The 26,824-nt window shown below is 34.8% G+C and overlaps 1 protein-coding gene and 1 long non-coding RNA gene across 2 annotated transcripts; one reads left to right on the plus strand and one right to left on the minus strand.

Annotated features, from left to right (window-relative positions):
- Window positions 1-1,068: 1,068 nt before the first annotated feature.
- LOC145605486 (uncharacterized) lies at window positions 1,069-4,384 on the minus strand. Its single transcript, XR_014105086.1, has 3 exons — window positions 4,227-4,384; window positions 4,073-4,112; window positions 1,069-1,475 (listed from the first exon to the last, which is right to left on the minus strand). It is a non-coding gene; the product is annotated as an uncharacterized LOC145605486 (long non-coding RNA).
- Window positions 4,385-13,137: 8,753 nt separating this feature from the next.
- Window positions 13,138-26,513, plus strand: LOC145606309 (myosin-2-like). The gene is made up of 24 exons (XM_081662330.1): window positions 13,138-13,960; window positions 16,226-16,327; window positions 16,421-16,564; window positions 16,682-16,835; window positions 16,922-16,949; window positions 17,181-17,349; window positions 17,485-17,548; window positions 17,657-17,670; window positions 17,754-17,838; window positions 18,051-18,154; window positions 18,249-18,387; window positions 18,938-19,056; window positions 19,147-19,299; window positions 19,383-19,472; window positions 20,307-20,384; window positions 20,477-20,635; window positions 21,267-21,467; window positions 21,884-22,089; window positions 22,177-22,312; window positions 23,654-23,783; window positions 23,918-24,070; window positions 24,256-24,371; window positions 24,994-25,206; window positions 25,572-26,513. The coding sequence occupies exons 1-24, from the start codon at window positions 13,466-13,468 to the stop codon at window positions 26,055-26,057; spliced, it is 3,738 nt and encodes a 1,245-aa protein (XP_081518456.1). The 5' UTR covers window positions 13,138-13,465; the 3' UTR covers window positions 26,058-26,513.
- The last annotated feature ends 311 nt before the right edge of the window (window positions 26,514-26,824 follow it).

The raw sequence follows: 26,824 nt of genomic DNA on the forward strand, positions 1-26,824 counted from the left end.
AAGAACCCCTCACTCAACCGAACCTTGGATACGCGAGGAAACCCTAACCTTAAATTCACCTTTACCGTCGAGAATTAATTAACGAAATTCCTTTCGACGGCGGCGTTAAAGCTAGCCTTTGGTTCTTGATTTATAGAAACAAGCCGCAAAACTCGACGGAGGACCACTGAAGAAACACAACCACGCCGCCAATGAACCCAAATAACGGCCGACCGAAGAGGAACCCCTGTTCTTCTCTTACTGACCCTAAAAACGAAAAAGAAAAAGCAAAAAAAGAAAGCTACGGAAGGGTTGGGCTTGCCGGCGACGGCTAGGCAAAACCCGCCAGTCGCCGACGAGCAGAAGCTGCGAAAAGGGGAAGCGGTGGAGGATAGAGATGAGGGTTAGGAGGTGAGAATTTGCTATACAATTCATTAGTAGTTTAGTACCATTGTAATAGACCATTAAATTTTTTAGAATAACATAAATATATTACAACTTTACAAGCATATATTTTTTGAACCACTTTACAAGCATATATAAAAACTTGTACATAATATCATTATACTACCTCTGTTAACTTTTAGTTTTATTACCTAGTGGTACGGTACTATTTGACCACCTAATTTGGCTAATTATATTCCTAACTTTCCAAATATTTCTAAAATGTCACATTAGACATTTGGTATTTCCATCACAAGAATTCCTCATATTCACATAGTTCGATCTTAAGTTAATTTTCTTTACCAAGTATTACAATGTTGGAAGGCTACATGACTAAATGCAAGATAGTTTTAATTTCACTTCACCACTCCGTCCTCAACTAGTGGACTCCGTCTCCGATGCACTAAACACATCATGCTTCTTATTAAGAAATGGTTGAGATTTAATATAGATTCAAGATACAGACTCAAGCCATTTATCAGTTCTAATTAGCAGGCGACTGATAACCTCCAAAGAGCTTTGTAGGTCCAACTATCCAAATTAAATATGAACATGCAAGTAACTAGATTATCTCTACTGGTAATCAAACGTTAGACTGAGAAGTAAACACCGCCATGCTGTGTGTGTGTGAGAGAGAGAGCTTGATCATATAATCAAAATTGCATACATTACCCTGGCAAAATATACTCCAACCTACCCTAAACAAAGATGCAATCTTTGTAATAAACTCATGCTATAACCAATCTATACATTAAATCGGACCAAAGGGCCCAGCAAAACTCAAGTAGAGCTGACTCTGCCCAAGATTGATGCTTCTGAAATTTGGCCAGAGCAAATGGCATATCGAGATGGCATGGATATTTCGAGATCACACTAATGTGTATCTAGCAAATCATTCATACAAGGACTTCGCAGAATGAACTCTCACTCTCTTTGTTTCAAGCTTTGTAGCCTTTTCTGAGTGCTTCTCATCCTTAGCAATCGCTTTTGCAATAGCTTTTTTCTTTCTTAGATTCTTTGACCTCTTCATCTGTACCCCCTTCTTTACCTTCCTGTGATAGGGACAACAAGGATCAAAAGATATTAAACTTAGGTCCTAGCAGTGATATCAAAATACTGAAAGACAAGATGCTAGCCACACAAATACATGTATCAAAAAAATAATATTTTTTTTTTTTGGTGCCTAAATATAATATCTTACCTCCATTTTCAGTCCATTTTGAACTGTCTTAATTTATCTTACTTTATCCTACAAGAGTCTAAAGAGTATGCGGTATGATAATAGTGATATAGGATGCATTTGGTAGTTATCAACTTTATACAAAGCAATTCCTATATTATCAACTTTACACAAAGTTAAGCAATTCCAAAAGATACTACTTTTTGTTCATCCAAAGCAACTATGTCAAGCAAATAAGCCATTCCTATAGATACAGCTCAATAGTAATATATAATTATACAAAAAGCATCTAAAGTCATATACAAAAATTGGGGTGGTAAGCCTACTTCTCTAGTTCCCCTGTTGTAGGAGCATTCCTAAGTTCCAAGGGATAGTATATAGTAACTTTTTGATCTTTTATTCGAAGAAAAAAGAAAAAGTCATAATGATGAATGCATAAGATACTATCCTAAAATATTATCTACTTCTTACGTTTTTGTAACAATGCAATGTTTGTACTTTCAATATTATTCACACACTCCTCTTTAACCAAATATTGTGATTTATACGCAAGGGAAAATGTGGTCATGTAAAGTCTTGTTAACTTAATCTCAATTCTCAATATACAGTTTCACAATATCAACTTTGTATAATTATTAACGTACATAATTAATTATATTTAAGGTTTAAAATGCTCTTTAGGAAACGTAATCCTCCCCCATGGTGCAATATTAAAAGAACGGAGGTACCAGCAGACATTCAATCATGCAATTTCTAAAGATGCACCTGATTGAAAAGTAAATAAATTACTTCATGCTTGAAGTCAAGCGATTTAGTTCAGAAATCCTAGGTATTAGTTGCAAATCCTAAAGACACTACTTGAATTTCTAAAGCATCTCACTTTATTGGAAAATTAATAAACATGTCACATTTATTATCATGCAATTATTAAAGGAATCAAACAAAATAAATCAGTTTAAATCAAATAAGAAAAATAACAAGTCTAAGCTTATAGCTTGATGATCTAAAAACAGAAACACAAAATTTCCACTCCTTAGCCTAGCTTGTTCAATATATGGAGTACTAAGTACATGAAGAACCTCTAAGCATACTATATTCATTTTTTTAAATACCTCCACATCAAGCACTTAATTGTTTTCCTAGTCAACATTATGATGTGCTTTGGGATTTTTGAAAAAAATAAATAAATAAATAAATAAATTAAGAAAGATCACTGCTCTTCTACCATAGAGGCGGAGTCTGATGACAAGTGCCAAGAAGAGTACAGGGAAATTGATCTTAAAATAACAGGGGGATTCTTGAAGTGTTATTTCAAATCTTTAAATTGTAAGAAGAAAATAGGTCTCAAAATGATTAGGTTCTATCAAAGCGACCAAACAAATGAAATTGGAGTACATATATTCAAGTTTATCAAACATCAAAGTGATCACTCATAATCACTTTTGGTTTATTTAGCCAACCCCACTTATGGGATTAGGGCTTGATTGATTGATTGAGAGTGATCACTCGTAACAAAAGTGCCTCATACAGATATAAAAATCCGCACATCAATCATATTTATCTCTAAACCTCACCTCATAATATGGGATAACTAGCTTCAATATGTATCCAAATCCAAATATCCAATAGCCATATGCATGCCAATGCACAATACAAAATTCTTTCATTACGTACATTGTTCCTGCTTTCCTTTCAGTATTTCAAAATGCTATTCCTATTTAGAACCTTTATCATTAAAGTCCATAAATTTTCTCCATCCAAACCCCAAATATTGCACCTAATGGATCCTACATTCCTACTTACACACACTAACTCCACCCACCATTTTTTATCATTATTCATTAATTATCCTCAAATGATCCACCGGGAAATACAAACCCCCATTAACTCCTCTCACCCACTTTTTAAAATATTATACCCCCTTTTCCTTGGTTTATCGCCATATTCTAACGATGAATGACAAAATGAAACGGCAGCCATTTGGACCTAGAAAGTCCTTTTAGCAAGTATTTCCCATATATATGATATTGACTACTACTTCTAACCTAAATTAAATAGTCATGTATGCTATTATGGGATATCGGACAGATATTAACATTTAACACCTTCTCTTAATCCCAAAATAGCAGTAGCTATGATCAAATTGCCCAAGACAACCCCACTAACAGCAGAGAAGTGAGCTTCAAAATCACACAACTTTCACAATTCACAAGGGACGTTGGTTAAATAGTGCTAATTCCTAAATTTAAAATTAGTCCATCCGCGGAAAATTCAATTAATCAACGATACTTCAATCAAACCTAAAATTCATTGCTACCAATACAAGTTACAGGCTTTTTTCACTTGAAAGTGTCAATTTCTACTACTCTGATTCAATATTTCAACTTAATACTCTGTAGTTCACATGAAATAGTGATTATGTAAGCAGAAATTTTCAACAATCTGACATATAAAAAATAAAAATTGAACCTGGTAAGAGAATTGGCTGCTGATTCCGAAGTATCCATTGCTGCCAAAAATTAAAAAACAAAGTAAATGATTAATTAATGATTTACAAATCCAAATAAATTACAGAGTATTATAAAAGTAAGCTGAAATTCATCAAAAAAAAAAAACGATGAACCTTGGGGTAAGTCGGTGACGGTGATCTCGGAGGTATCCATAGGAGCTTTATCGGAATTTTTCTTTTTGTTTCTGTTCTTCGCCATTGTTGTCTGCTTTGAGAAATTGGGGAGAAAATCGAAGGAAGGCAAAACCCTAAAAATGAAGAAATCGAAGATTATACAAGAGGGTTTTTGATTATGTTTGTAAGGCGGGTATTGGGCGGGTAGTAATTTGAATATGGGCTTTATTTTGGTTTCTTGTTAATCTGGGCTTATTCATAATTCTCAATTTTAGGTCCATTTATTTCTCAAGGATCTAACTTGAATTGACTTCAAACCGAGTCGAAATACTTCAACAAAAGTTCATACCTCAAAAACATTTTTGTGTGATATGAATCATATGATATAAACCAACAAGAATTGGCTCAAGAGGAAAGCAGTTTGATGTCACTTAAGAGAGGTCTCGAGTTTGAGCCTCACCGTATGCAGAAACTCTTGTTGGGAGACTCACCCACCATAAGCTAGGTGTGTAACTCGAGTCGGATCCGAATGCAATCGGAGCTAAGCTTCTAGTGAACCAGGTGGGGCAAACTAAAAAAAAAAAACTGGAAAAGAGAAATAACATAATACTTACAACGTAGGTGCAAAATTAACGCAAACTAATGAATACCTAGCACGGTTGGGTTACTCTTGCTAACGTGTCAAGTCAACATGCTTCGTTCTCAAGTGGGTAATGCTTGGAAGTATTGGCCAATAGAAGATCTTAAGATCATTCTGTCAAACTTGTGTCAATCTTTCTTAAATGGTGTTCTTGTGCGACTTCACCTATATATTGTGTTGTGACAAGTTGCGCTATGCCAATGAAACCCGTTGATGAATTATAAAGTAGCAACTAGCAAGCATTTGGTCATGCCCATGTTAGGCTCTTGCCAAATTTTGAGATTGATAGCCATTAGTCCATACATTAATACATTGCCCATAACCCATTGCATTGGCATGTCTCTTGTGCTAGTCGGGTTGATGACAAAATTGTGTTGTATGTGTCTAGTCATTTCGTATTAGTTTGATTGACGTTCATGTCTACAAGGTCTATGTTGAATTTTATTAATGAAATATTCCAATGTCTTTACATTCGCAATATATAAATATAGTGATGTTATCCTAACCTTTTATAATTAAAGGTTTATCATACTTTTAACTAACTACCCTATAAAGGATAGTGTGCGTATATATATTTCCATCTCGGTCCCTTTCTAACCAATTTCAAATTATCTCATCAAAGTTTATTTTCCTCTTAGGATACGTGACAATTATTTTCAAATACCCAAATCACGATATGTGATCACGGAACATGACCTTCAGAGAATGAGTGATTAACTAAATCGATTGGTGAACCATATGAATGAAATCAATCATGCGCATCCAAGTATCCAACAACAAATAAGATCCAGGCAAAAAAAACTTTGGCGTAAAACATTCCATCATGGATACGCACGTAGAAATCTTTCCAAAAGGAGAAGTACATTTTAGGATAGACAAAATTTAGAGGGGTCAAATGCTCATGGTTTGTCTTACTTTTTCCTAACGGAATAAAGCTTGATTTTACTGCAAATTTTAGTACTATATGCATGTCTATTGCACGCATCTATACTCTACCATTTGCTAGATCTATCTAACAAGTTCAAGTGAGCCTACGTGGGTACCATGATTGATTATTATCATAAGCATTCACAACTAGTAATATTATTATTATTATAGGAATGTTTAATTAGTCTTTAATCTCCCAATTTGATACCTTTAATCTCATTTTTTTTTTGAAATATTAAAATAGGAAAGACTAGATATTATGTTAAGTGGTGTAATGCAACCTTAACTAGTTTTTTCTTTTTTCTTTTTTCTTTTTTTTTTTTTTTTGAAACACAACCTTAACTGGTAATCAAAATTTTTGAAGCAATATTTAAACTATCTTTTTCCTGGCTATGTTTCACTTGATTCAAGAAAAACAAGTTCATTTAAGTCAGCTAATAAGTTCAGGCACGTTTAAAACCAGTAAGAACGAGTTTAGACTAAGGTCAAACTTATTAGCTAATTTCACAAAATAACCTACAAAATACATTGAATTACTTTTAAACATTATATTATTTTATTTTTAATAAATACTTTGTATTAGACTTTGTTTTTTCAATTAATTCTCACTTATTCCAAGAAATTAAGTACAAATACCATTTTTTTAAGTGAAATTAGAAAGTTCTAATATACTTCGTAGATTAATAAAGGATGTCAAATTTCAATTTAGAACTAAATAAGTTCTAATACTCCCTTCGTTCCCAAAAGAACGACCCATTCGGGTTGATTACGCGGGTATTAAGAAAGTTAAATAAAAAGAAGTAAAAGTATATTGAAAATATAAATATACATGAGGTTTGTAAAAAAATAGAGAGAGAAAGTAAAGTTACATGGAAAATCAAACTTTTATATAGGGAAGCTAATTTTGCACAAATATTATTGTAAATTGGTGGGTGTGTTTAATGCAAATGAGTCATTTTTTTTGGGACTAAAATTAAGTCAAATGGGCCGTTCTTTCGGGGACGGAGGTAGTACAAAGTAATTATTTAAAATAAGATATGATAAAATGTCGCAATTGGTATACAACTAATTAATTGATGAATTGATGTGGATAATTAAGTTGATACTCATTGAGTGTCCCTAGCATTCTAATCAAACTAGCAACAAACTTCACTAACTAGCAATCAGCAATAGATAAAAAAGCAGATTTGAATAGGAAAAAGACAAGTAAAAGGGTTTTGGTAATTTTAGGTGGGCTTTATGGCAACTTTAAGTTGACTTATATGCATTTCATTGATTAATTCATTTATATAATTAAATAATGTTGTTAATTAGTTCACTATTTTAGCCCTTTTTTATTAGAGCTCAGCTTAGTGCTAATTGATTGGTTTTAATTTTCTGCCTCAACTACCGTACGAGGGGCCATGCACCCCGCTTATGGGGAAGTTTTATAACGATGTTGGTTGGCTTTATTTGGGTGTTAAATAGTCATTATTCATCAGTCATCACCAACTTTCGTTTTAGTTGAAGACATGCTAGTAATGTTTGAAAAAAAAAAAAATGTCATGACAATTAATTAGGCTCCATAACTATCCGTTATATGATTATATCCGATTTCAAAATAACAATAATAATACTATATCCTTAATTATCAACTTCTTTGCATGATACGAAGTACTCCCTCTGCCCACAATTATGTGCAATGAAGGGGTATTATTTGTGAGATATAAAATATTCCTTTGTTGCACATAATTGTAGGCGGAGGAAGTATATGATTTATCAAGAAAGGACATTAGATGGTTTAGACTAGATCATGTTTGGGATCGGAAGAAATTACCAACTCATCAGAGTAGCATTTAGTTTTCACCGATAGTTTCTATCTACGAGTAGAACAAACTACATATCATTTCTTGAATACAATGCAAATAGGTAATTGTCAAGGTAGCATTGATCGTTACTACGTAGTAACATAAAATATAAAGAGCACAAATAAATACTTCATATAAAAAAGCCTATGATAGAGTATAAAATATATTATTGGACCTCAACCATCAGCTTAAACTTTTGGTTGAGTTGGTTCATTAACAGCCTAACTAGCTAGATGCGTGAAAGACATAGCACATATATATATCATCGTAATTTGAGGCTCAAGGTATAATTAAGAACGATTTTAAACTAGGTGTAGCCTTAGCTTAACTTAAATCTTGATTAAAAAATAAGATGTGACCCATCATAGATTTATATATTAATTTAATGAATAAAACTACTCAAAAGAGTAATGAATTAGCAAAAACATAGATTTGCATGGGACCAAATTAAGATGAAGAATCCTATATAATTATAGCCGTCAGATGAAGTTATAGATTAAGAGTAAGACCAAATCAGTGCCGCTCAATAGCTTCACTATCAATCTATCATAATCTACTTGTACTTTAATTTATTTAATTTTAATTTTAAATTATATTAATGGCATAGAAAAAAAGATGATAGTGTTTCAATTCATTCGGCTTCAACATGGGGACGTATAATTGGACACCTCTCTAGATTAGTGAGCACCACTAAGTGCATATAACCATTCAATTTTTATGAGGCTTAAAACAGAAGTACTCACAAATAATATTTTAAGATGACATTATTATATACTTCGTATATAGTTTTATTTATTAATTCATAATTATGTAAAAATTGAAAAGGAGAGATTGAAGAGTTATGCATGGTTTAACGATTTTGTTGGTGAATATGATGGACCACTATTGGGATCTATATAAGACACTAGTTCATATTTTGAGGCATACATCAAATTATACTTTATCCAATTTTTTTTTTATTTGTATTATCTTAATTTTATGTTTTTAGGTGCAGTAATCGTCATTAAGTAAAATTCAACAAATCTTGACTTGAATTAAGGGCACTCATACTTAATTTGTTACAAATGCATGTGAAAAACAATTCAATTCGACCTTGAATCTCAAATCACACTAATTAAGGTCTTGTTTTCTTCACTATTAGAAAATGATAAACATAATTTCAGTTCAGTAAAAATCAGTAACTTTAAACAATAAATATATTGGACAATTAATACGTAAAAATAATTTCAGTTTAGTAAAATTGATTCTAGTTGAGTAAAATCTTATTTTAGTAAAAATAATATAAATTTAGCAAATATAATTTCAGTTCATTAAAAATAATTAAAGTTCACCTTGTTTCAAAAAAAAAAAACATTAAAAAAAATTAAAGTTCACCAAAATTGAGGTGAAGTGAATGGCCTAACTCAAATTCGAGCTTGCTTGACTTGTTGAACAACAAAATTTCTTGTCAGACTTGATTATTCAAGTTTAAATCGAGTTTAATAAGTGAGTTCAAATTGGCTAAAGCTAAATCAAGATCACCAACTAGTAAAGTATTATTATTTCAAGTTATAATAATAAGCCTAACCTAATTATTACCATATATAATGTCTACAAAAAATAATCATAAGTATTTTGTCTATTTTACTAAAAAAAAAAAACCCTTATTTCATAAAGATGGTTTGTTGTAGCCTGTAGGTCGTGTCTCGTGCTAAGTCCACATGTTTTGGAGTTAGAACGATAGGTATAGTATTTGCTAGGCCATGAGCTATGTGTTGTACCGAGATGTTCCGATATTTACAAAAGGTCAGCCTATGCAAACCCAGGCCTTGCCCATGTGCTACCGTGAAGAGTCATGTCGTAAATTTTATTGACTTTAATGTTGTCCCTTGTTGTACTTCTTCCAATAAAGGTGACGATAACATGTTGTGTCGTGCTTATTACATCATACCTGTATTGTGTCGTGCTTGGACCGGCTCGACTCAATACCATATTTCAGTTTCTATATGCATAGTATTTTCATGACCTAACCAATCTTATTAGAATGGAGTATTTGGTAATAAGAAAACCGTAGAGAGAGGAGGGACAAGGGGACAAGAAGGCTGATAAATTCATGTGGCCTTTCCTTAAAGAGAACTCCCTAAACAATAACATTCCCTTGTCTTGGTTTTTAAAAGTAGTGTTGTAGCATCTATCACTATACTAGTATTATAAAGGCGTAGGGGCTCCCTCATATGGTGCTACGGATAATCATTGGGTTCGGTCCATACTACCAGTCACCCATGTGATTTGTGATCATCTCTGCTCAGATTTCATGCTTCTTTATGCACATTACGTATACATTAGTAACATAGATTATAATTCAACTTTTCGTTAAAATAAAAATGTGACTTAACTTGTGAAGATGGATGTTAATTATTACTCCTACCTCTCTAATTAATACTAGTGATGAGAGGTCACATACTTATTTTAATCGACCTCAATTCGTAGTAGTAGAGTATAAAATTAATTAATTAAGAGGATTACCGAGTATATCTTTAGGATTGAAAATTCTTACTCCATATGAAAAAAGGGAAAAACAAGTAATTAATCCGAATTAGGGGTGAGCAAAAATTTCGGGTACCCGGAATTGAAACCAGAACTGGTTAGGAACCGGCGGGTCCGGAACGGAGATGGGACCCGGTGGTTCCAATTCCGGGTAATAAATTAAGGACCCGGTTATAACCAATTCCAATTCCAATTACCCGGTTACCCAATATATCCTAAACTAAATAAATTTTAGATAATAAAAATATGTTAAATGTATCTAATTTGTAAAATAAAAAAGTATTATTAATACCTAACATGAATACAAATAGCTTAATGCATATATAAATATAAGTATTAAACACTAATAATGATACTAACTAAAATAAGAATTATAATTTGTATTATATTTTAAAAATTACATACATAAGTGGGTACCCGGAACCGAAACCGGTACCCGGTGGTTCTAATTTTTAAATTTTAGGACCCGGTTAAACCAATTCCAATTCCAGTTCCGAATTTTAGGACCCGGTTCCAACCAATTCCAAGTCCGGGTCCTAAAATTTTGACCGGGTACCCGGTTTGCTCACCCCTAATCCGAATGCTAATAAGGGGATATCACTTTTGTTAACAACCGTTCAAATCCTCAATGGAGCAATTATGTGCACTCTAAGTCATAAAAAGAATAACATTATTTAGCTATATATAGTTTGTGGTTATTTCTCTCTTAGCTTTGTCTATCGATCTTAACTACAGTTAATATATATCTCGTCATTGTGCTTACAACCTTCCACCTTAATATCGATTCACTTTTTATCTTTATACACCCCCATGCATATTGTTGGTTGGTTAATATCCAATATACTACGTATCATATGTGCAAATAGTAGGGCCTGTTCTCATTGACTGAACTCAGCTGAACTAAACTGAACTGAACTCAGCTGAACTGAACTGAACTGAACACAGCTGAACCGAACCGAACTAAACTGAACTGAACTCAGTTGAACTGAACTGAACTGACCTGAAATGAATATTTTATAAGAGAAGGAAATTAGGAGTTGAACTGAACTGAACTGAACTGAATTTCAACGTAAGAGAACATGCCCTTAGATAATATTTTCTTATCCCATGAGGGTTGTTGTCAACCCTAAAATCTAACTACCTAAAACAATATATGCATGAATGGACATGTCAAATTTTTGGTGCCAATAATTAGCAACGTGGTAATAATATGTACCATGTAGACTCAACTTTCAAGTCATATAGATGGTCATGATTCTAATCTTTGTATCACTGGATGAAGATTATGCCTTTCTTGTTAGGGTAAAAGGTATAATAAAAGCTTGTAGGATGGTGGAATGTGTCGGAAGCAAATTTTAGATGTCCTTGTTATCCTAAAAATGTGTGTAATTATAATTGGTTTCGAATAATACTCCGTAGAACAAATTAAAAGAAACCAGATTGGTTATAGTGAGTAGTACTCTACATGTTAGGGAAAAATAAGGGGCAAAGCTAGTTTATATCATCTTATGGAATTGGATTTTTTTTTTTGGCATTAAACCAAGTTTCAAAATAGTTTTTATCTGGATCTCTTTTACTTATAAGAATTTGGTTAACGAACGTTAACAACTAACAAGGAAGATAAAAAGGAGCAAATGACTAAATGAGTGTCTTATACAAACATTATCCAACTCGAATTGACCTAATTCAAACAATTCGATTGCCACCTCTATATGACTATAGTAATTTAACAGACCCAAAACATATATAAAAAAAAATAATGTTGATTTTTGGTTTTGATTTGGATTTGAATTTGTCTCAATTCCAATCCGATCTAAAACAAAATTCTATTATTATTAGATATTGGGTCTAATTTAATAATTTGAATTTCGCCACACTTTCATTTTGGTCCAAAGTGATTAATTCATCTCCTGATTCAATTTTTTTTTACATAGTGTTTCATCAGCTCACAAGTCTTAAGTAAGTTTAAGAATTAACTAAACCAATTTAAGAGTTATAAATGTGGAGGTCTAAAAATATAACTTCAACATGCTACAACTTTGAATAAGGTTTAGATATCATGTTGATATTATGATTTATATATTGACATTACTTTAACATGAAATCATATCTCTATGTTTATAATCAATTAATGAAAGAATGTCAAAGTGAAAAATTTGAATGATAAAGATGGTCATGGACCATGCCAAGCCGAGCCGTGCAAAGCCCACATGCCTTAGGCCAAGATAGGATGGATCCACCTAATATTGCACCATGCCTGAATTTTCAACAAGGCAAACAATACACGACTCAAGCCCATGCGCTAATGTGCTGTGCTTGTGTGCTTAAGTCAAATTTAATTTATTTTGACATGCATTACAATGGGGCTTTACTGTGCTTGATTGGAAAAAAAGGTGGCTCATACTTGACCCATATCCTATACGCAAAGTAGCATCCTTGTGCAGTTGATAGTTGTGCTGTTGTGTATGTCATACCTATGCTATTTGTTTCGTGTTGGATCATGCCGTACTATAGGTCAACCCAACCCAGTACCAACCTAAGTGATTAGTGCCCAAAGTCAATACTAGCCCTTCCCTCCATGGTGCAATATTTGTGAGACAGATGAATAGTAATACGAAGTATGAAGTATTTGTATTTTTTTTTTTTTGAAAGAAAGTATTTGTATTTTGTATATGAGTATTTATGCCTATAAAAAATGGACAAAATATTATCCTAAAAAAAAACATAAAAAAGAAATCCATTTTAAGCACACGCGCCAGATACATAGGAGTGAGAGAAGTAGTGCCAGCCAAGCCATAAGTCCGTTCTCTGCTAAAATTTGAATTTTTTTCAAAAACAAAAAAAAAAACAAAAACTAATCTCCACTTTTTAATTCAAATAAATCACACAAAACTAAAACTGTTATTCTGCATTCTTTTGTTAATTATCTGGTGCCAATTTTTCTTTCCTTTTTCTCTCAATATTAAGATTAGGTTTTCAAAATTACGTTCAAATTAACAAAAATTCAACAGCTTTTCAAATTTACACACAAAATTTCCTTCTCCTTATTACTCATTTCTGACAAATTTTCCCAATTTTTTTCTCTCTCCTACTTTCTCCCATTTTTAGCAATTTCTTTTACTCTGCAAAAACCCCCAATCTCACCTGAAAAACACAAAAATTCAAGAAAACCCATCAAAATTAATCAAATTCCCATCTGGGAAATTCAAATGTGGTCGATTTAATCACAATTTCACCATTTTTTGTACCCTTTTTGAATCTTCAATTTTGTGAAAAATCCCCAGAAAAATTGGGAGAAAATGCTGTCAACATCGCCAACAATGATGCGGAGCTCATTGGAGGAGATGTTGGAGAATCTCCGGCGAAAAGACGACGACCAATCGAAGGATATTCCGCCGGCGTTACCCTCTCGTCCGACGTCTCGAGCTCGATTGCCGTCGTCGAGGCAGCGGTCTTTGCCGGTGGGGTTTAAGATGTCCACCGTGTGCGGCGGCGGAGGCGGCGGCGGTGGTGGTGGGGAGGAGGTGAAGAGGAAGAGTGATGACGTGGAGGAGAGAGAAAAGGTGATGAAGGAAGTGGGTCCTTTGATTAGGAAGAGGAATAGTTTTGGGAGTAGTAAGAAGAAGATGAAATCGGATCAGTCGCCGTATGAAGCGGCGGAGATGGAGGAGAGAGAAAGCCGAGGCGGTATCGGAGGTGGCAATGGCGATGGTGGTGGTAATGGTGAGGGAGTCACGTCTACTTCTAAGGGTGTGATTGAGTGGGAAGATAATGTTGATTATTTTATTAAAAAGGTGATTAATCTCTTCTTCTTATTATTGATTTATGTTGGTGTAGTTTGATTCGATTCGATCCCACGGTCTTGGATACCATCTCGAGACTTTAACTAACTAAGCTAGTTGTCGTCCACTCTTCTTATTGATCAAGTGATAGTGAATTTTTTATAATGTTGAGAAATTTCAAAGTTTTCTTATTTGGGGTTAATTTTTTACTAGTATTTTTTTAACTGCAATGTGAAAATAATTTTTGGAGAATGTAGAAACTGGGGTTTTACTCTTATATGGATGGTCCATTTATATTTTGATTGTTATTTGTTTATTTAATTGATGATATTACTGTTCATGAAGTTTGACCTGATCATAAGCTCAAGATTGTATTGTTTTTACTTAAATTGGGATTTGGGGAAAAGTTTGTGTATTGGGATTCTAGAACCTTAGCTTATATGATACGGCAGATTGATGCGCGATTTTCTACAGAACTTTGTGAATTGGATTGAAGTGCCACTTTCAGTGCATTGGCTGCTGAACAACTTGATTATAAAAGATAGGGGTTTGTTTAGTAGGATGTGAAGAGAATTCTGGGATTGCTTTCGTTTTTGTTGGGATTAGTGATGAATTGGAACTTTGGGACTTTAATCTTTGTTATGGTTGGTGATGTAGACTGTTTATTTATTGGTGTTAACTCATCATATTATTGTCACATATGACTACTGCTCACTAAGGTTCTTAGAAGATGACCCAAGGGATGAATCGGAATATTTTTCCGGTTGGAGTTTCAGCTCAAATGTGGGAAAATTGCCCCGACTTGGAATTTTGATCAAATATTAATTGTTGGAGTAATTTCTAGCTAGGGCATAGGGGTATAGGATATTGAACATCAAGACGAGAACGGGAGCTTTGAAGTTTGCATGCATCAACTTAGTTAGGGATCATAGCCTGACCATATCAGCTTATTTTTTTTAACTGCAAGTTTTTAGTTTTTGAGGGGAAGGGTTTTGTCTTCTAGAATTCTGAAAAAGCTCGCCTTTTTGTCCTCTGTTTTTATGTGCTGTACCTGCTTTTGATCGAGGAACTGAGGTGCTTGAGCTTTGGTTTTTTACAGTGTATATTTGCATGAGCTTTTGATAAAGCATAATGGCTAGATTATCTTAACTATTTAATACTATCTACAAAGTGCTACTATAATGTACTCAATAAACTTTTGACCGCCCTTAATATCTTTGTAATGTTATCTAATGTAGCGTTGCTCCTTGATTTCTGTTATTTGCTGTCTTCTACTGGTTAAACTAAATTCTGCTTGGGGAAGACTTCTTGCTTACTGCCTTTGTATTGTAGTGGAATCTGGAGTTTGGACAGACTGGTATATTGATTATTGATTGATTCTTATCTAATAGCCTATTTTGCTTCTTGATAAGTGTTGCACTGGATGTACACGGAGTTACTCCATAAACAAATTCAGTATATTGTCAATCTCCTCCTATGTGCTATTTCCTTGGTCCTGCTCTAAGTTGCCCTTTCTTATGCTGGTACTGAACAATAAGAACCCAAATACAGCCGTGCAACCCTTGCACTGAAAGGCAAACCATCCCCATTACGTATTTAGTAAATACAATGCATGCCATTCATGAAGCAGACACATGCCATCTCAATTCTCAACAACAGTCTCTCCAAATCAAATTGGATCTGTGAATGTCCTACATTCTTGTTCTTTTCTGCTCAGATGTATTTCGAAACTTTCAATTAATGCTTCATTATTTCTCTGAATGCCCTGTTATATTCTTGTTCTTTTTTGTTCCAGCGTGTACATTTAGAGTTTTTCTTAATGTGTACTTTGTCAAATTATAAATTTGTTGGGGTAAGAACAGGCTTTAGTAAAAGTAAAATGAGAAAATGTAGAATCCAGAGACCTTTTATGGGACAATTTGTGTTTGAGGTATCATCACCAGGAGCTGGGTCTTGAAGGTGATGATATTGTTCTGTCAAGAAATGCCTTTAATTTCTAGAAACAACCATCAAGAGACATTTAAGGATTTGAGAGACACACCTGGTCCACACTTGTCAGATGCTGGATTGCTTAATTTTTGGCTAGTTCGCTGTGCTGCCTCTTATATTATGCAGATTTTCCTTTTGTTACAAATTAAGCACTGTGACATAGGTCATCTTTTGGACTTTTGGAGGCCTGTCCCCCCCCCCCCCCCCCCCCCCCCCCCCCCCCCCTCCCTCCCCCACTCTTTCTGTTTCTTTTGTAGAGATATTTAATGTCAATTTGTTCTGTTTCAGAAACTTCGTGTTTGGTGTCGGCTTCCTTCTGGACAGTGGGAATTGGGATGGATACAGTCAACCTCAGGCGAGGAATCTTGTTTACAGCTTGTATCTGGAAATGTAAGTGTTTTTTTTTTTTTTTTCCTGACATATGGCTTGTTGAGAAATGTGTTAGTTTGGAGTTCAAACACTGATGAATTTAAAATGCTATAGGTCATCAAAGTGTTGAAAACAGAGCTCCTACCTGCGAATCCAGATATTCTTGATGGTGTGGATGACTTAATACAACTTAGCTATTTGAATGAGCCTGCTGTTCTTAGCAACCTGCAGTACAGATATTCACGTGATCTGATCTATGTGCGTGCTTACCTTTGCTTCCTAAATCTGGGTTTTCTTCTTTTTCTTTGTGTTCTTAAAGATCTCGCCTAACTTGACTAAATATTGTACATTTTCTGTGGGGGCTTGGCTCTGCAGAGTAAAGCGGGGCCAGTTTTGATTGCAATCAATCCATTCAAGCCTGTGCAAATTTACGGGACCAACTATATAACAGCTTATAGACAGAAGAAGCTTGCTGACAGTCCTCATGTGTTTGCAATGGCAGATGAAGCTTATGATGAGATGATGAGAGGTCTGTACTATCACTTACTATGTGTTGTAAGCTAGAGGTTTTTGTTGCATTCATATTTGTATTCATCATGCTTCCTTTTGTTGCAGATGGTGTAAACCAATCCATTATAATAAGGTGAGTTAAATCTTTTTATTTTACAATCTTGTAAGATGGATAATCTATTTATTTATTGTTACATTATTGTTCCTTTATCACATTCTGTGCTCTCAGAGCTGAAGACTTTAAATCTATCCAGGATTTTTGGTTTATCTACATTTTCCTTTTACTTTAGCTATGGGAAAAGTATAGTTTGATTGTCATTGTATGCCATTTATATTAACCAGATGTATCATTTTCACCTTCCAGCGGAGAGAGTGGTGCTGGGAAAACTGAAACAGCAAAGATTGCAATGCAGTATTTGGCTACTCTTGGGGGTGGTGGAGATGGAATTGAACGTGAAGTTCTTCATACAAGCTGTATATTAGAAGCATTTGGGAATGCAAAAACATCTAGGAATGACAACTCTAGCAGATTTGTATGTATTCTTTCTTCTCATTGTCGGTTTAATTACTTTGTTCTCTGCTTGACTCTGTAGTGTCTTTCCATTAATGCCCGATAATTGCGCTACTCAACACTATTGTGATATAAACTATATCTATTCTTGATGCAGGGCAAGTTGATTGAAATTCATTTCAGTGTGATGGGAAAGATATGTGGTGCCCTCATTCAAACTTGTGAGCTACTCTTCCATTCTTCATTCCAGAATTAATCTTTTTATTATATAAGTATCGACTGACTTGTCATTGTTGCCTGTGGTTCATGCTAAATTTGCCTGTGGACAGTCCTCCTTGAAAAGGTAAGATAGCTCAGCTGATGCATGTTTGGGCTTTGTATGTATTATCTGTAGTCCTTTCCTTACTTCTGATATTGCATTTGCAGTCAAGAGTAGTTCAGCTGGCTAAAGGAGAACGATCATACCACGTCTTTTATCAACTTTGCGCTGGCGCCCCATCTGATCTAAGAGGTTAAATTTTATTCATCGTTAATTTTTTCTACCTAGCAATATGATAGAAATCTGTTTATATTTATTACAGTAGTTGTGCACTAGGATCTATCAGAAAGAAGGTGCAGAAAAGAAAATAAAAGTATTTGTTTGTATAATATCTATGCCGGAAAGGTTGTCCACATTGTTCTATTTGTTAATCTGCTGTCACCATCACTTGAATGCTGCTGCAGGTAGATTGAACCTGAGAATGGCCAAAGATTACAACTATCTTAATCAGAGTAACTGCTTGGTGATCGATGATGTTGATGATGCACTAAACTTCTGTAAGCTTCAGGTAATATATCTAGACGATATCTGTTGTACAACTTATACTGCAGTCAATTCTGTTCCAAACATCTTAATTTCATTTTCTTCTTTGTTCACATCAGGAAGCTCTAGATATTGTTCGAATCAATACCGAAGATCAGGAGAGATTGTTTGCAGTGCTCACTGCAATTCTATGGCTTGGGAACATATCGTTTCAAGTTATAGACAATGAAAATCACGTAGAAGTGATGGCGGGTGAAGGTATAAGTTCCTGATTCAGTGTAGTAAACTTTGTATTGCTTGCTCCTTGCTTTGCTAATTGAAGTGTCCTATTTATACTTGGTGGTATTTTCTACCTGTTAGTTTTTCAAGGAACTGCATTGAGGAATATAATTAAACATTGAACATCACTGTTGCACATACTACCTTTTGGCATTGTCATTTAATCAGACTCTTTAATTCACATTAAATACCTTTTTACAATTTATTTTTGCTGCAGCCTCAAATCGCTGTACTAGCTACATAAGTTAAAATTCACCAGCTTCTCATATAGCAGCTACTTCTTGTGTTCATTTAGGGAATCAGGGTAAAAAAATAAAAATAATAATGACTACTTTTTTAAGCTTTGAAACTCAGATGCATGACTCGGTGATGTTTTAGAAATAGGGATAATAATTTTTAAGTTATCTAAAAAAGCAGGTCAGAGTTTGCTTCCATGGATTATAATAAATCCCTCTTGTCCTTCCATTATATAATGTTTAAAATGTGGACAGTTTAATTAATACTATTGTTGGCGTTGATTGTTTGGCAGCTTTGACTGCTGCTGCCAGGTTGATGGGTTGCACTGAGCAGGACTTGATGTTGGTTTTATCAACTCGTAAAATACAAGCTGGCAAGGATAATATTGCGAAAAGATTAACTTTACAGCAGGTATGTGGTCTTATATGGATACTTCATAAATGGGCAGCATACCCACTCTCTTGCATGCAATGTGACTTGTTTAATATCACGGTTTTTCAGGCAACAGACACCAGAGATGCTTTAGCAAAATTTCTCTATGCTAGATTGTTTGATTGGCTTTTGGATCAGTTAAATAAATCGCTAGAAGTGGGCAATATGCGGACCGGACGGTCCATAAACATCCTGGATATCTATGGTTTTGAGTCATTTCAGGTTGGCACTCTAAAGCAGCGTCGCTAAGTTTCAAATGTCATTTGATTCTTTCTTCTTCTCTTATAGTTGCATTTTTCTTTCAGAAAAATAGCTTTGAGCAATTCTGCATAAATTATGCGAATGAGCGATTGCAGCAACATTTCAACCGTCATCTTTTCAAACTGGAACAAGAGGTAGGCCTTGATCTATTTTGGCACAAAACCATTTGTGATAGAATTATAATGTTGTGAAAGCAAGAGCTAAAAGAATTTATGAGACTTCAAAAGTACCTGCCTCCTCATGTCTACTCAAATCTTTTCTTACATCAAATGGTCCTGACCTGTTTCTAATAGGGGGCCTTTTGTAAATGGTTAGGTTGCCTTAGTTAGAGCAGAGCCTCCCAACACTAAAAGCTTCTGTTGTATATATTCGAGTCTCCTACAGCTTTTCTTAAATATGATAATGAGAAAATAATGTACTTTGTCAATTTTACGCATTAAAATTGCTAACAGTGGTCTAGGCTGCACCATGAAAGAGGACAGCTAAAATGCTTGTGAGACTAAGTGAGGTTCTATCCCAAAATTAATTGACAATGAAGAGAAATCTCTTCATAGATTTTATGTTGGTTGCTTTCTCACCTCTTTATGCGGGACAAATGGAGAATTCATGTGTGCACTCATTTTGTGAGATCTCAGCACGCTCTCTATTGTAACATTATCAACTCAACGCTGTAAGCCAATTAAAGGCTTGATATAGACACTTGTACTTAGGCAATGACAGGGTGCTTTCAATGCTGGAAATTTTTTTCGATCAGGGGACTCAGGGTTAATGAGAATGTGCTATAAACAACTGAATTTTATTATTATATACTTAATTTGTGATTTGTATATGTCATTTTAAATAGGCCACTGGCTAGCGTCTGGATTCTGGACTCTTTTGTAATTTTTTTTTTTTTTTTAATGTTTTTATCTCGCATGCTTATCAGAAATATTTTAATCTGTTTCTGACTTGCTGGTATGGTACCTTAGGATTATGAAGCTGATGGAATTGACTGGACTAAAGTTGACTTTGAGGACAACCAAGAGTGTTTGAACCTCTTTGAGAAGGTACTGCTGTTTAGTGTGGATAATTATAATATAGCCAGGCAATTTTCTTGTTTTGAGAAAGAACTTCAATTAAGATGCTGTATGCCATGCAGAAACCACTGGGGATTTTGTCTTTGCTGGATGAGGAATCAAATTTTCCCAAGGCTACAGATCTGTCTTTTGCCAACAAGCTCGAGGAACACTTAAACTCTAATTCTTGTTTTAAAGGAGGTAGAGATGGGTCATTTAATATTCGCCATTATGCAGGACAGGTAGGCTTGTTGTTGGAAATCTCATCTTTTATGTGAATATATACCATTTAAAATGATTTTTGTGTGATATGCTTTTCCCCTTTACCAGCTAGTGGATTAAGTATAAAGCATGTTGTACTAATTAAATATGGTGTTAACATTGTTAATTTTTATCCCTGTGGTGGATTTTGCGAGGCTGTAATCCCTGGCCAAGCCCTTCTCTTTCTTTTTGTTTAATGACCTGTCATTGTATTATAGCGGACGTTGTTTCTGAGTATGAAATTATACTTGCCTGATGACTGGATTACCTATGGGATGTTGACTACATGTAATTTCTATGTGATTCTTTCCATGCTTCAAATTTGAAAATCATTCTACTTTTCTTATATTTTTCTGGGTGGGAGGTGGTATCTTGATTATTGTGGCAATCTTATTTTTTTGTTCCTTCTCTATAATTTATTCACAATGAGATATTTGATGATGAGCATTGTTAATTTTTGGTGATTATAGTTTTTACTAGTATGATTGAACATTTTTTTTTCAACTCTTGTTGAATGTCTGGGTGCTCGAATTATCATCAACTCTGAGATTCGTATTCTTTCAATTTCATGGTGATTCTTAATCATTTTATCTTGCTTCTGTGCTTCCTCAGGTTCTTTATGACACTAGTGGCTTTTTGGAAAAGAACAGGGATCCTTTGCACTCTGACTCTCTCCACCTACTCCTGTCATGCAATTCTGCACTAATTCAGCAGTTTGCTTCCAGCATGGTTGATCAATCTCAGAGGTCTAATTGCCCCAATTTCCAATCTGCTCTGGACACCCAAAAACAAAGTGTTGCAACAAAGTTTAAGGTCTGCTGTGCTCACTTAATCCTGCTCCTAATTTATCTCCCTATCTTTAATGAGACTAGAAATACATCTTGTCTTTCTTTTCCTGTCTGTTTCTATGGTGGCATTGTCTATGTGGAAGATAGTGACTTCACTGTTCAATGGTCTGTCTGTATCCGTTACAGAATTTTTTTAGGGCAAGTGCCTTGAGATCTTCTGGAATTATAGGCTTTTCAGGAGGTGCTATATAAGTATATATTATTGATGAAGTGATTGGACTATTGATTTTGTTCATGGCAATAGGGTCCATTTACCTTTCCTTTCTTCTCAACAGTATTTGGTAGCATTTCTATTGCTTAAACAGAAGCATAGCTGTTTCATATTTGATTTCAAAAAAGGATTTTTGCCCATAGTTCTTAGATCCCACTCTCTGCTTGCAGAATCAGCTTTACAAACTGATGCAACAGCTGGAAAATACTACTCCTCACTTCATTCGCTGCATAAAACCAAACAGTAAGCAGCTTCCTGGTGTTTATGAGAAGGATCTTGTCTTGCAACAGCTAAGATGCTGTGGAATTCTGGAAGTTGTGAGAATCGCTAGGTGTGGTTATCCTAGTCGAATAACTCATGAAGATTTTTCCCAAAGGTATCTGATTGAGGTCTTTAAAGTTTCGATTAGACATCAATGAGTGAATTTTCAAATAGTTTCTTATGCATTCCTTGTTATGTCCAGGTTTGGCTTCCTGATATCAGATAAGAGCGTATCTCAGGATCCCTTGAGTTTATCAGTTGCTATTCTGCAGCAATTCAACATTCTTCCTGAACTATACCAAGTTGGCTACACAAAATTGTATTTTCGAACTGGGCAGGTAAGAACCACCATTAATCATACTTGCATGATCAGATGTTATGGGATGGTGGTAGTAGCATTTTTCTAAAAATTACATTGTATTTTGTTTTGGACATTTTTAAATTGACCAGGTTTGGAAGTGAATATATCTGATGGATGTGTAATAGTGTAATGCCATTGAGAAGTGTATTTGTTAAATTGGCGGATCCTTATTATTTTCTTGCACTCTAATATTTGTGAATATTTTTTTTTTCTCTGGGCTCGTCTTCATACCTTTTTTCTTTGTGCAAAGGTGGGGTACATTGCAGTCACTAAAATGTGGGCAGATCTAGAGAGTGGAGAGGAGTAATTTAAATGGGTAAACATACATAAGAAGATAACAACTTTTCTCTTCTTTGCTTCACGTGATAAGTTCACGTCTCCTGTACATTTCTTCTCTGCATTCTCACCTTTTCGTGTGGTTTATCTGTTCCTAGCAATTGAAGCGTCTTATTTCAAAACTAAGGGTTGAATAGCAATTCTAAAACTATAGTTTTCTCGTGTGCCCATGTGTTTTGCAGAATAATTACCAAGTTGGGATAGGAATTTGTAAAGTAGGTTATAGGGCTCTTGTGGAATACATGAATTTAGAGTGAAGAGATGAGAGTGGAGAATAAAGGGAGGAGGGAGAGAGAAGGTGGGATAGTGAAAAGCATATGTTGTGTTCTAAGAGAATTTTGCGATCATGACAACAATAGCTTTCATCATGTAGAGATTCATATTGAATCATTCTTTTTTTTCATTTTAATTGAGAAAGTTTGAAACACCAACACTATGTTTGGATAGGGAGAAATGGAGGGAAAGGAAGAGAAGAGAAAAGAAAGGATGCATCATCCTTTGTTTGGATATCTGATGCAAGGAGGGAAGGGGAGGGAATTAGGAGGATCCATTTTCCTTCCCCTTTTAATAAACCAAATCCCTCCATTGTTGGAGAGATTTGGAAGGTCACCTTCTCCCTCCCCTCCCCTCCCTTTCCCTCCCCTCTTTTTCCTTCCCCTCCCTTTCCCTTCACTATTGTTATCTAAACATAGAGTAAAAGTCATATTTTATATTTATTCTTTCAATTAGCAGTTTCTGAACAGCCTATATCTAGATGGGGCTACCCTTCTACTTCACTGAGTGTTAGTTGATAAACTCCGGCTTGTGTTTGCTACAGTATACTACAATCCCTCTCATTCTTAAGCTGAGAGAGCCCAGAGAGGTTGAAGAAGGGGGCTTTTGAAATTGTGTTGCCTTTCTAAATCTATTCTTCTTCTGACTTTTCCCATTCCTCTGTTTTTTGACATGGATTTAACAAGCTATTATGTTTTGTGAAATGTAGATTGGAGCATTGGAAGATACAAGAAAACGAGTTTTGTTGTCCGTGACTGGATTACAGAAATGCTACCGTGGATACAAGGCTCGTACTGAGTTTGTAGAATTGAAGACAAGAATTTCCTCATTGCAGTCATGTAGTATTCATATCCATGCACCCCACCACCACCCCCCCCCCCCCCTCCCCCCTCCCTTTTATTTTTTAATTGTGCCCCTTGACATTCAATGTGTCTTTATTTTGAATGTCTGCTCATTGAATATCCTTGTGCAGTCATCCGTGGTGAAAATGCTAGGAAAAAGTATGATATTCTTTTAAGGAATCATAGAGCCCACTTGCAGAAGCATAAGAACATGCATAAGCATAAGCGTAGTGCATCAAAGGCTTTGGATGAGCAGCATAAAGCAATCATACAATTACAATCTGGTAAGTAGCAAGCTTCTACAATTTTAATTATCACTTTTTTAATTTTGTGGGGAATTTGGATTATTATTATTATTTTATTTTATTTTTATTTTTATTTTTTTTTGAGGGGAATTTGGATTATTACTTAATTATTGCTATATGGTATATTATTCTCATTTTTTTCCCTTGAAAATTATTTTTAACAGTGGTACGTGGTTGGTTGGCTCGGAAGCATTTTGATGATATGCTTGCTTTAGAAGATTACAGTATCAAAGATATGAATAAAATGAAAGAGAAAGACATCAAAATTAGACAAGTGAAGGTACTGTTATTTATGCTTATGAGTTGTTTTATGCAAGTAATGATTATTCTCAATTTGAGTGACACATTTTATCTTAGCTCAGTCTGTGTAATGAAAAACATTTGCAATGAAAAATTAGCTCAGGGAAAACATATTTTTAAGGAAATTCACAATTGCAAATTAGTTAAAGATGCAATTTTCCACCATTACAGGAAATATGAATTGAAATTGTCGTTTGTGTATGTCATTGGGTGAAATAGTAGATGAAAAATGTGACAACAGCATAGGTGAGAACCACAACACCAAACTACATTGCCTTGGATAAGAAATTTTCTTGTGGATGTTTTATACTCTTATTTTCAATGCCATTGCTTCCTGAATAGTCACATTATTGATTTAATCCCTCCGATCCTTTTGTTCTTCCCACCTTTGCTCTTTTTTTTTTTTGTTTGTCTCACCAAAAGATTCTGAATGGGAAGAACAAAAAGGATCGGAGGGAGTAAATGAGAAGTAGTAAAAATCCAGTTTAGGCTTTACATAAATTGCATATTGTCAACAGAGTTGTGTTTCTTGTTTAACTTTTGGCCAAAATGACACCTGTTCATTGGAAGGAAAGACAATATAACCGTTGTTGCCTGACCAGGATTTCTCACCTGCAAATGTTCAAGTTTCCAATAAAGTTGTGGAGGAGCTTCAAAGACGGGTTGCAAGAGCTGAAGAAACTTTGGCTCAGAAGGAAGAGGAGAATGCTTCGTTAAGAACACAGCTACAGCAATATGAGATGAAATGGTCTGATTATGAGGCTAAAATGCGGTCAATGGAGGATATGTGGCAGAAGCAGATAGCGTCATTGCAAGTAAGTTTTTTACTCCGTATGTTATTATAGAAATGCTTTGATTTGTATTCGTATAATTCATACTTGTAAAGTAATTTTTTTTTCTTGGAATGAAAACACAAATGCTTACTTTATCTATTAAATCTGGTAGTTTCATTGAATATTTCAAAAAAATTCGTGGTATTCAAAATGAAAAGCGTGTAAAATATAAACTAAAATCATGTTGATTTGTACTTCACCAGAATTAGAGGTCCAAGTTTATATTTCAGAACCTGACGTTTAAACAAACTAAGCAATTCTAAAACCAGGATCCTTTTATTCTTTTTTGTTATAATTTTTTTTTAGGAACAAAACCCTTTTTATTTATCAACTTCAAATTATTGCAGATGAGCCTTGCTGCAGCAAGAAAGAGTTTTACCCCAGAGGATACTGCCGGTCAACCTGGAAGGCAAGAGGCTTCCCCATCTCCTTGCTCTTATGATTCAGATGATAACTTATTCATGGGCCCTCGAACTCCTGGAGAAAGCACACCCACGAAATATTCAGCTCCTATTGCTGAAGCTCGAGAGGCAAATGGGGGCAGTGACCGTGGTGTTAATCCAGTCAATCATTTAGCAAAGGAGTTTGAGCAGCAAAGACAAGTTTTTGATGAAGATGCAAGAGCGCTGTTTGATGTCAGGTCTGTGCAGCATGCTCCAGGTATGAATTCCTTTGATGAACTTCGAAGGTTGAAGACGAGATTCGAAGTATGGAAGAAAGACTACAAGGGTCGGTTAAAAGAGACAAAAGGAGTGTTGCACAAGCTTGGGCATGCTGATATGGAGAAGCATCGCCGGAAATGGTGGGGAAAGTTGAGTGGAAAAGCACACTGAACCGTAGGAACATAGGATACGAATTCTGCAAAGTTTTCTTGGAAGAACTTCGCTCACCAACTTCCTGAGCGGTGAAGTTCTCTGGCATACTGCAAGTTTACCTTGCACATAGGAATAGTTAGGGAGAGAATTTGTGTTGTATGTCTTTGTTGCTTGGTGGAGAAACCGACAATCTTAGGGTGTATCTCAGCCTAAACTGAAAATTACCGTCCAAAAGATGTGGCAATATTCAATGTGTATATATGTGCTGTTGTTAGTGATGTATTCTTAACTAAATAGCGAATGTAGGTTCAAAATTGGGGTTAGATAGGCTTATGTTGTATGTGTGTAAAGTTGTAGCCATCAATTAGTTTGTTGAACTTTGTATCTTTCATCTTTTAGTGTAATATGATTTCATATTCATCCCTTCTTTGTCGAAATTGTATTATTCTATGAATTCTTCAAAGATTGAAAGGCAGTGTACTTTTATAGTCTTGAATTCCTCCAAATTGCTTGGTTGTGTGCTATTGCCTGATATGTAGTTTGTCAAATGTGTTGCAGGAAAATCTGCAATCTCCATACCTCAGGAGTGGACAGGGGCTCGCAAGGTAAGAATCTGCCACCATTTCTGTTCTTTGTAAATATGTAACATTTTTGTCATTTTAGTAACGCCTCTCACGAATTACGAGTATCATTATGATAAATTTAGAAATAAAAAAGGGGCCTATTATTTTTGGGCCAGCTCAGATAGACGTGTGACCTATTATTTTGGAATATAGGGGGTACAA

Source organism: Chenopodium album, chromosome 22 (genome assembly GCF_948465745.1).
Source record: "Chenopodium album chromosome 22, dcCheAlbu1.1, whole genome shotgun sequence".
In the NCBI taxonomy this organism is placed as follows: Eukaryota; Viridiplantae; Streptophyta; class Magnoliopsida; order Caryophyllales; family Amaranthaceae; genus Chenopodium; species Chenopodium album.

Bases quoted from the DNA above. Each gene is read 5' to 3' on its own strand.
- LOC145606309 (XM_081662330.1), top strand. From the start codon at position 13,466: ATGCTGTCAACATCGCCAACAATGATGCGGAGCTCATTGGAGGAGATG. The intron at 18,388-18,937 runs GTATAAGTTCCT...ATTGTTTGGCAG, and splicing joins AGAAGTGATGGCGGGTGAAG to CTTTGACTGCTGCTGCCAGG. The intron at 19,473-20,306 runs GTAGGCCTTGAT...ATGGTACCTTAG, and splicing joins TTTTCAAACTGGAACAAGAG to GATTATGAAGCTGATGGAAT.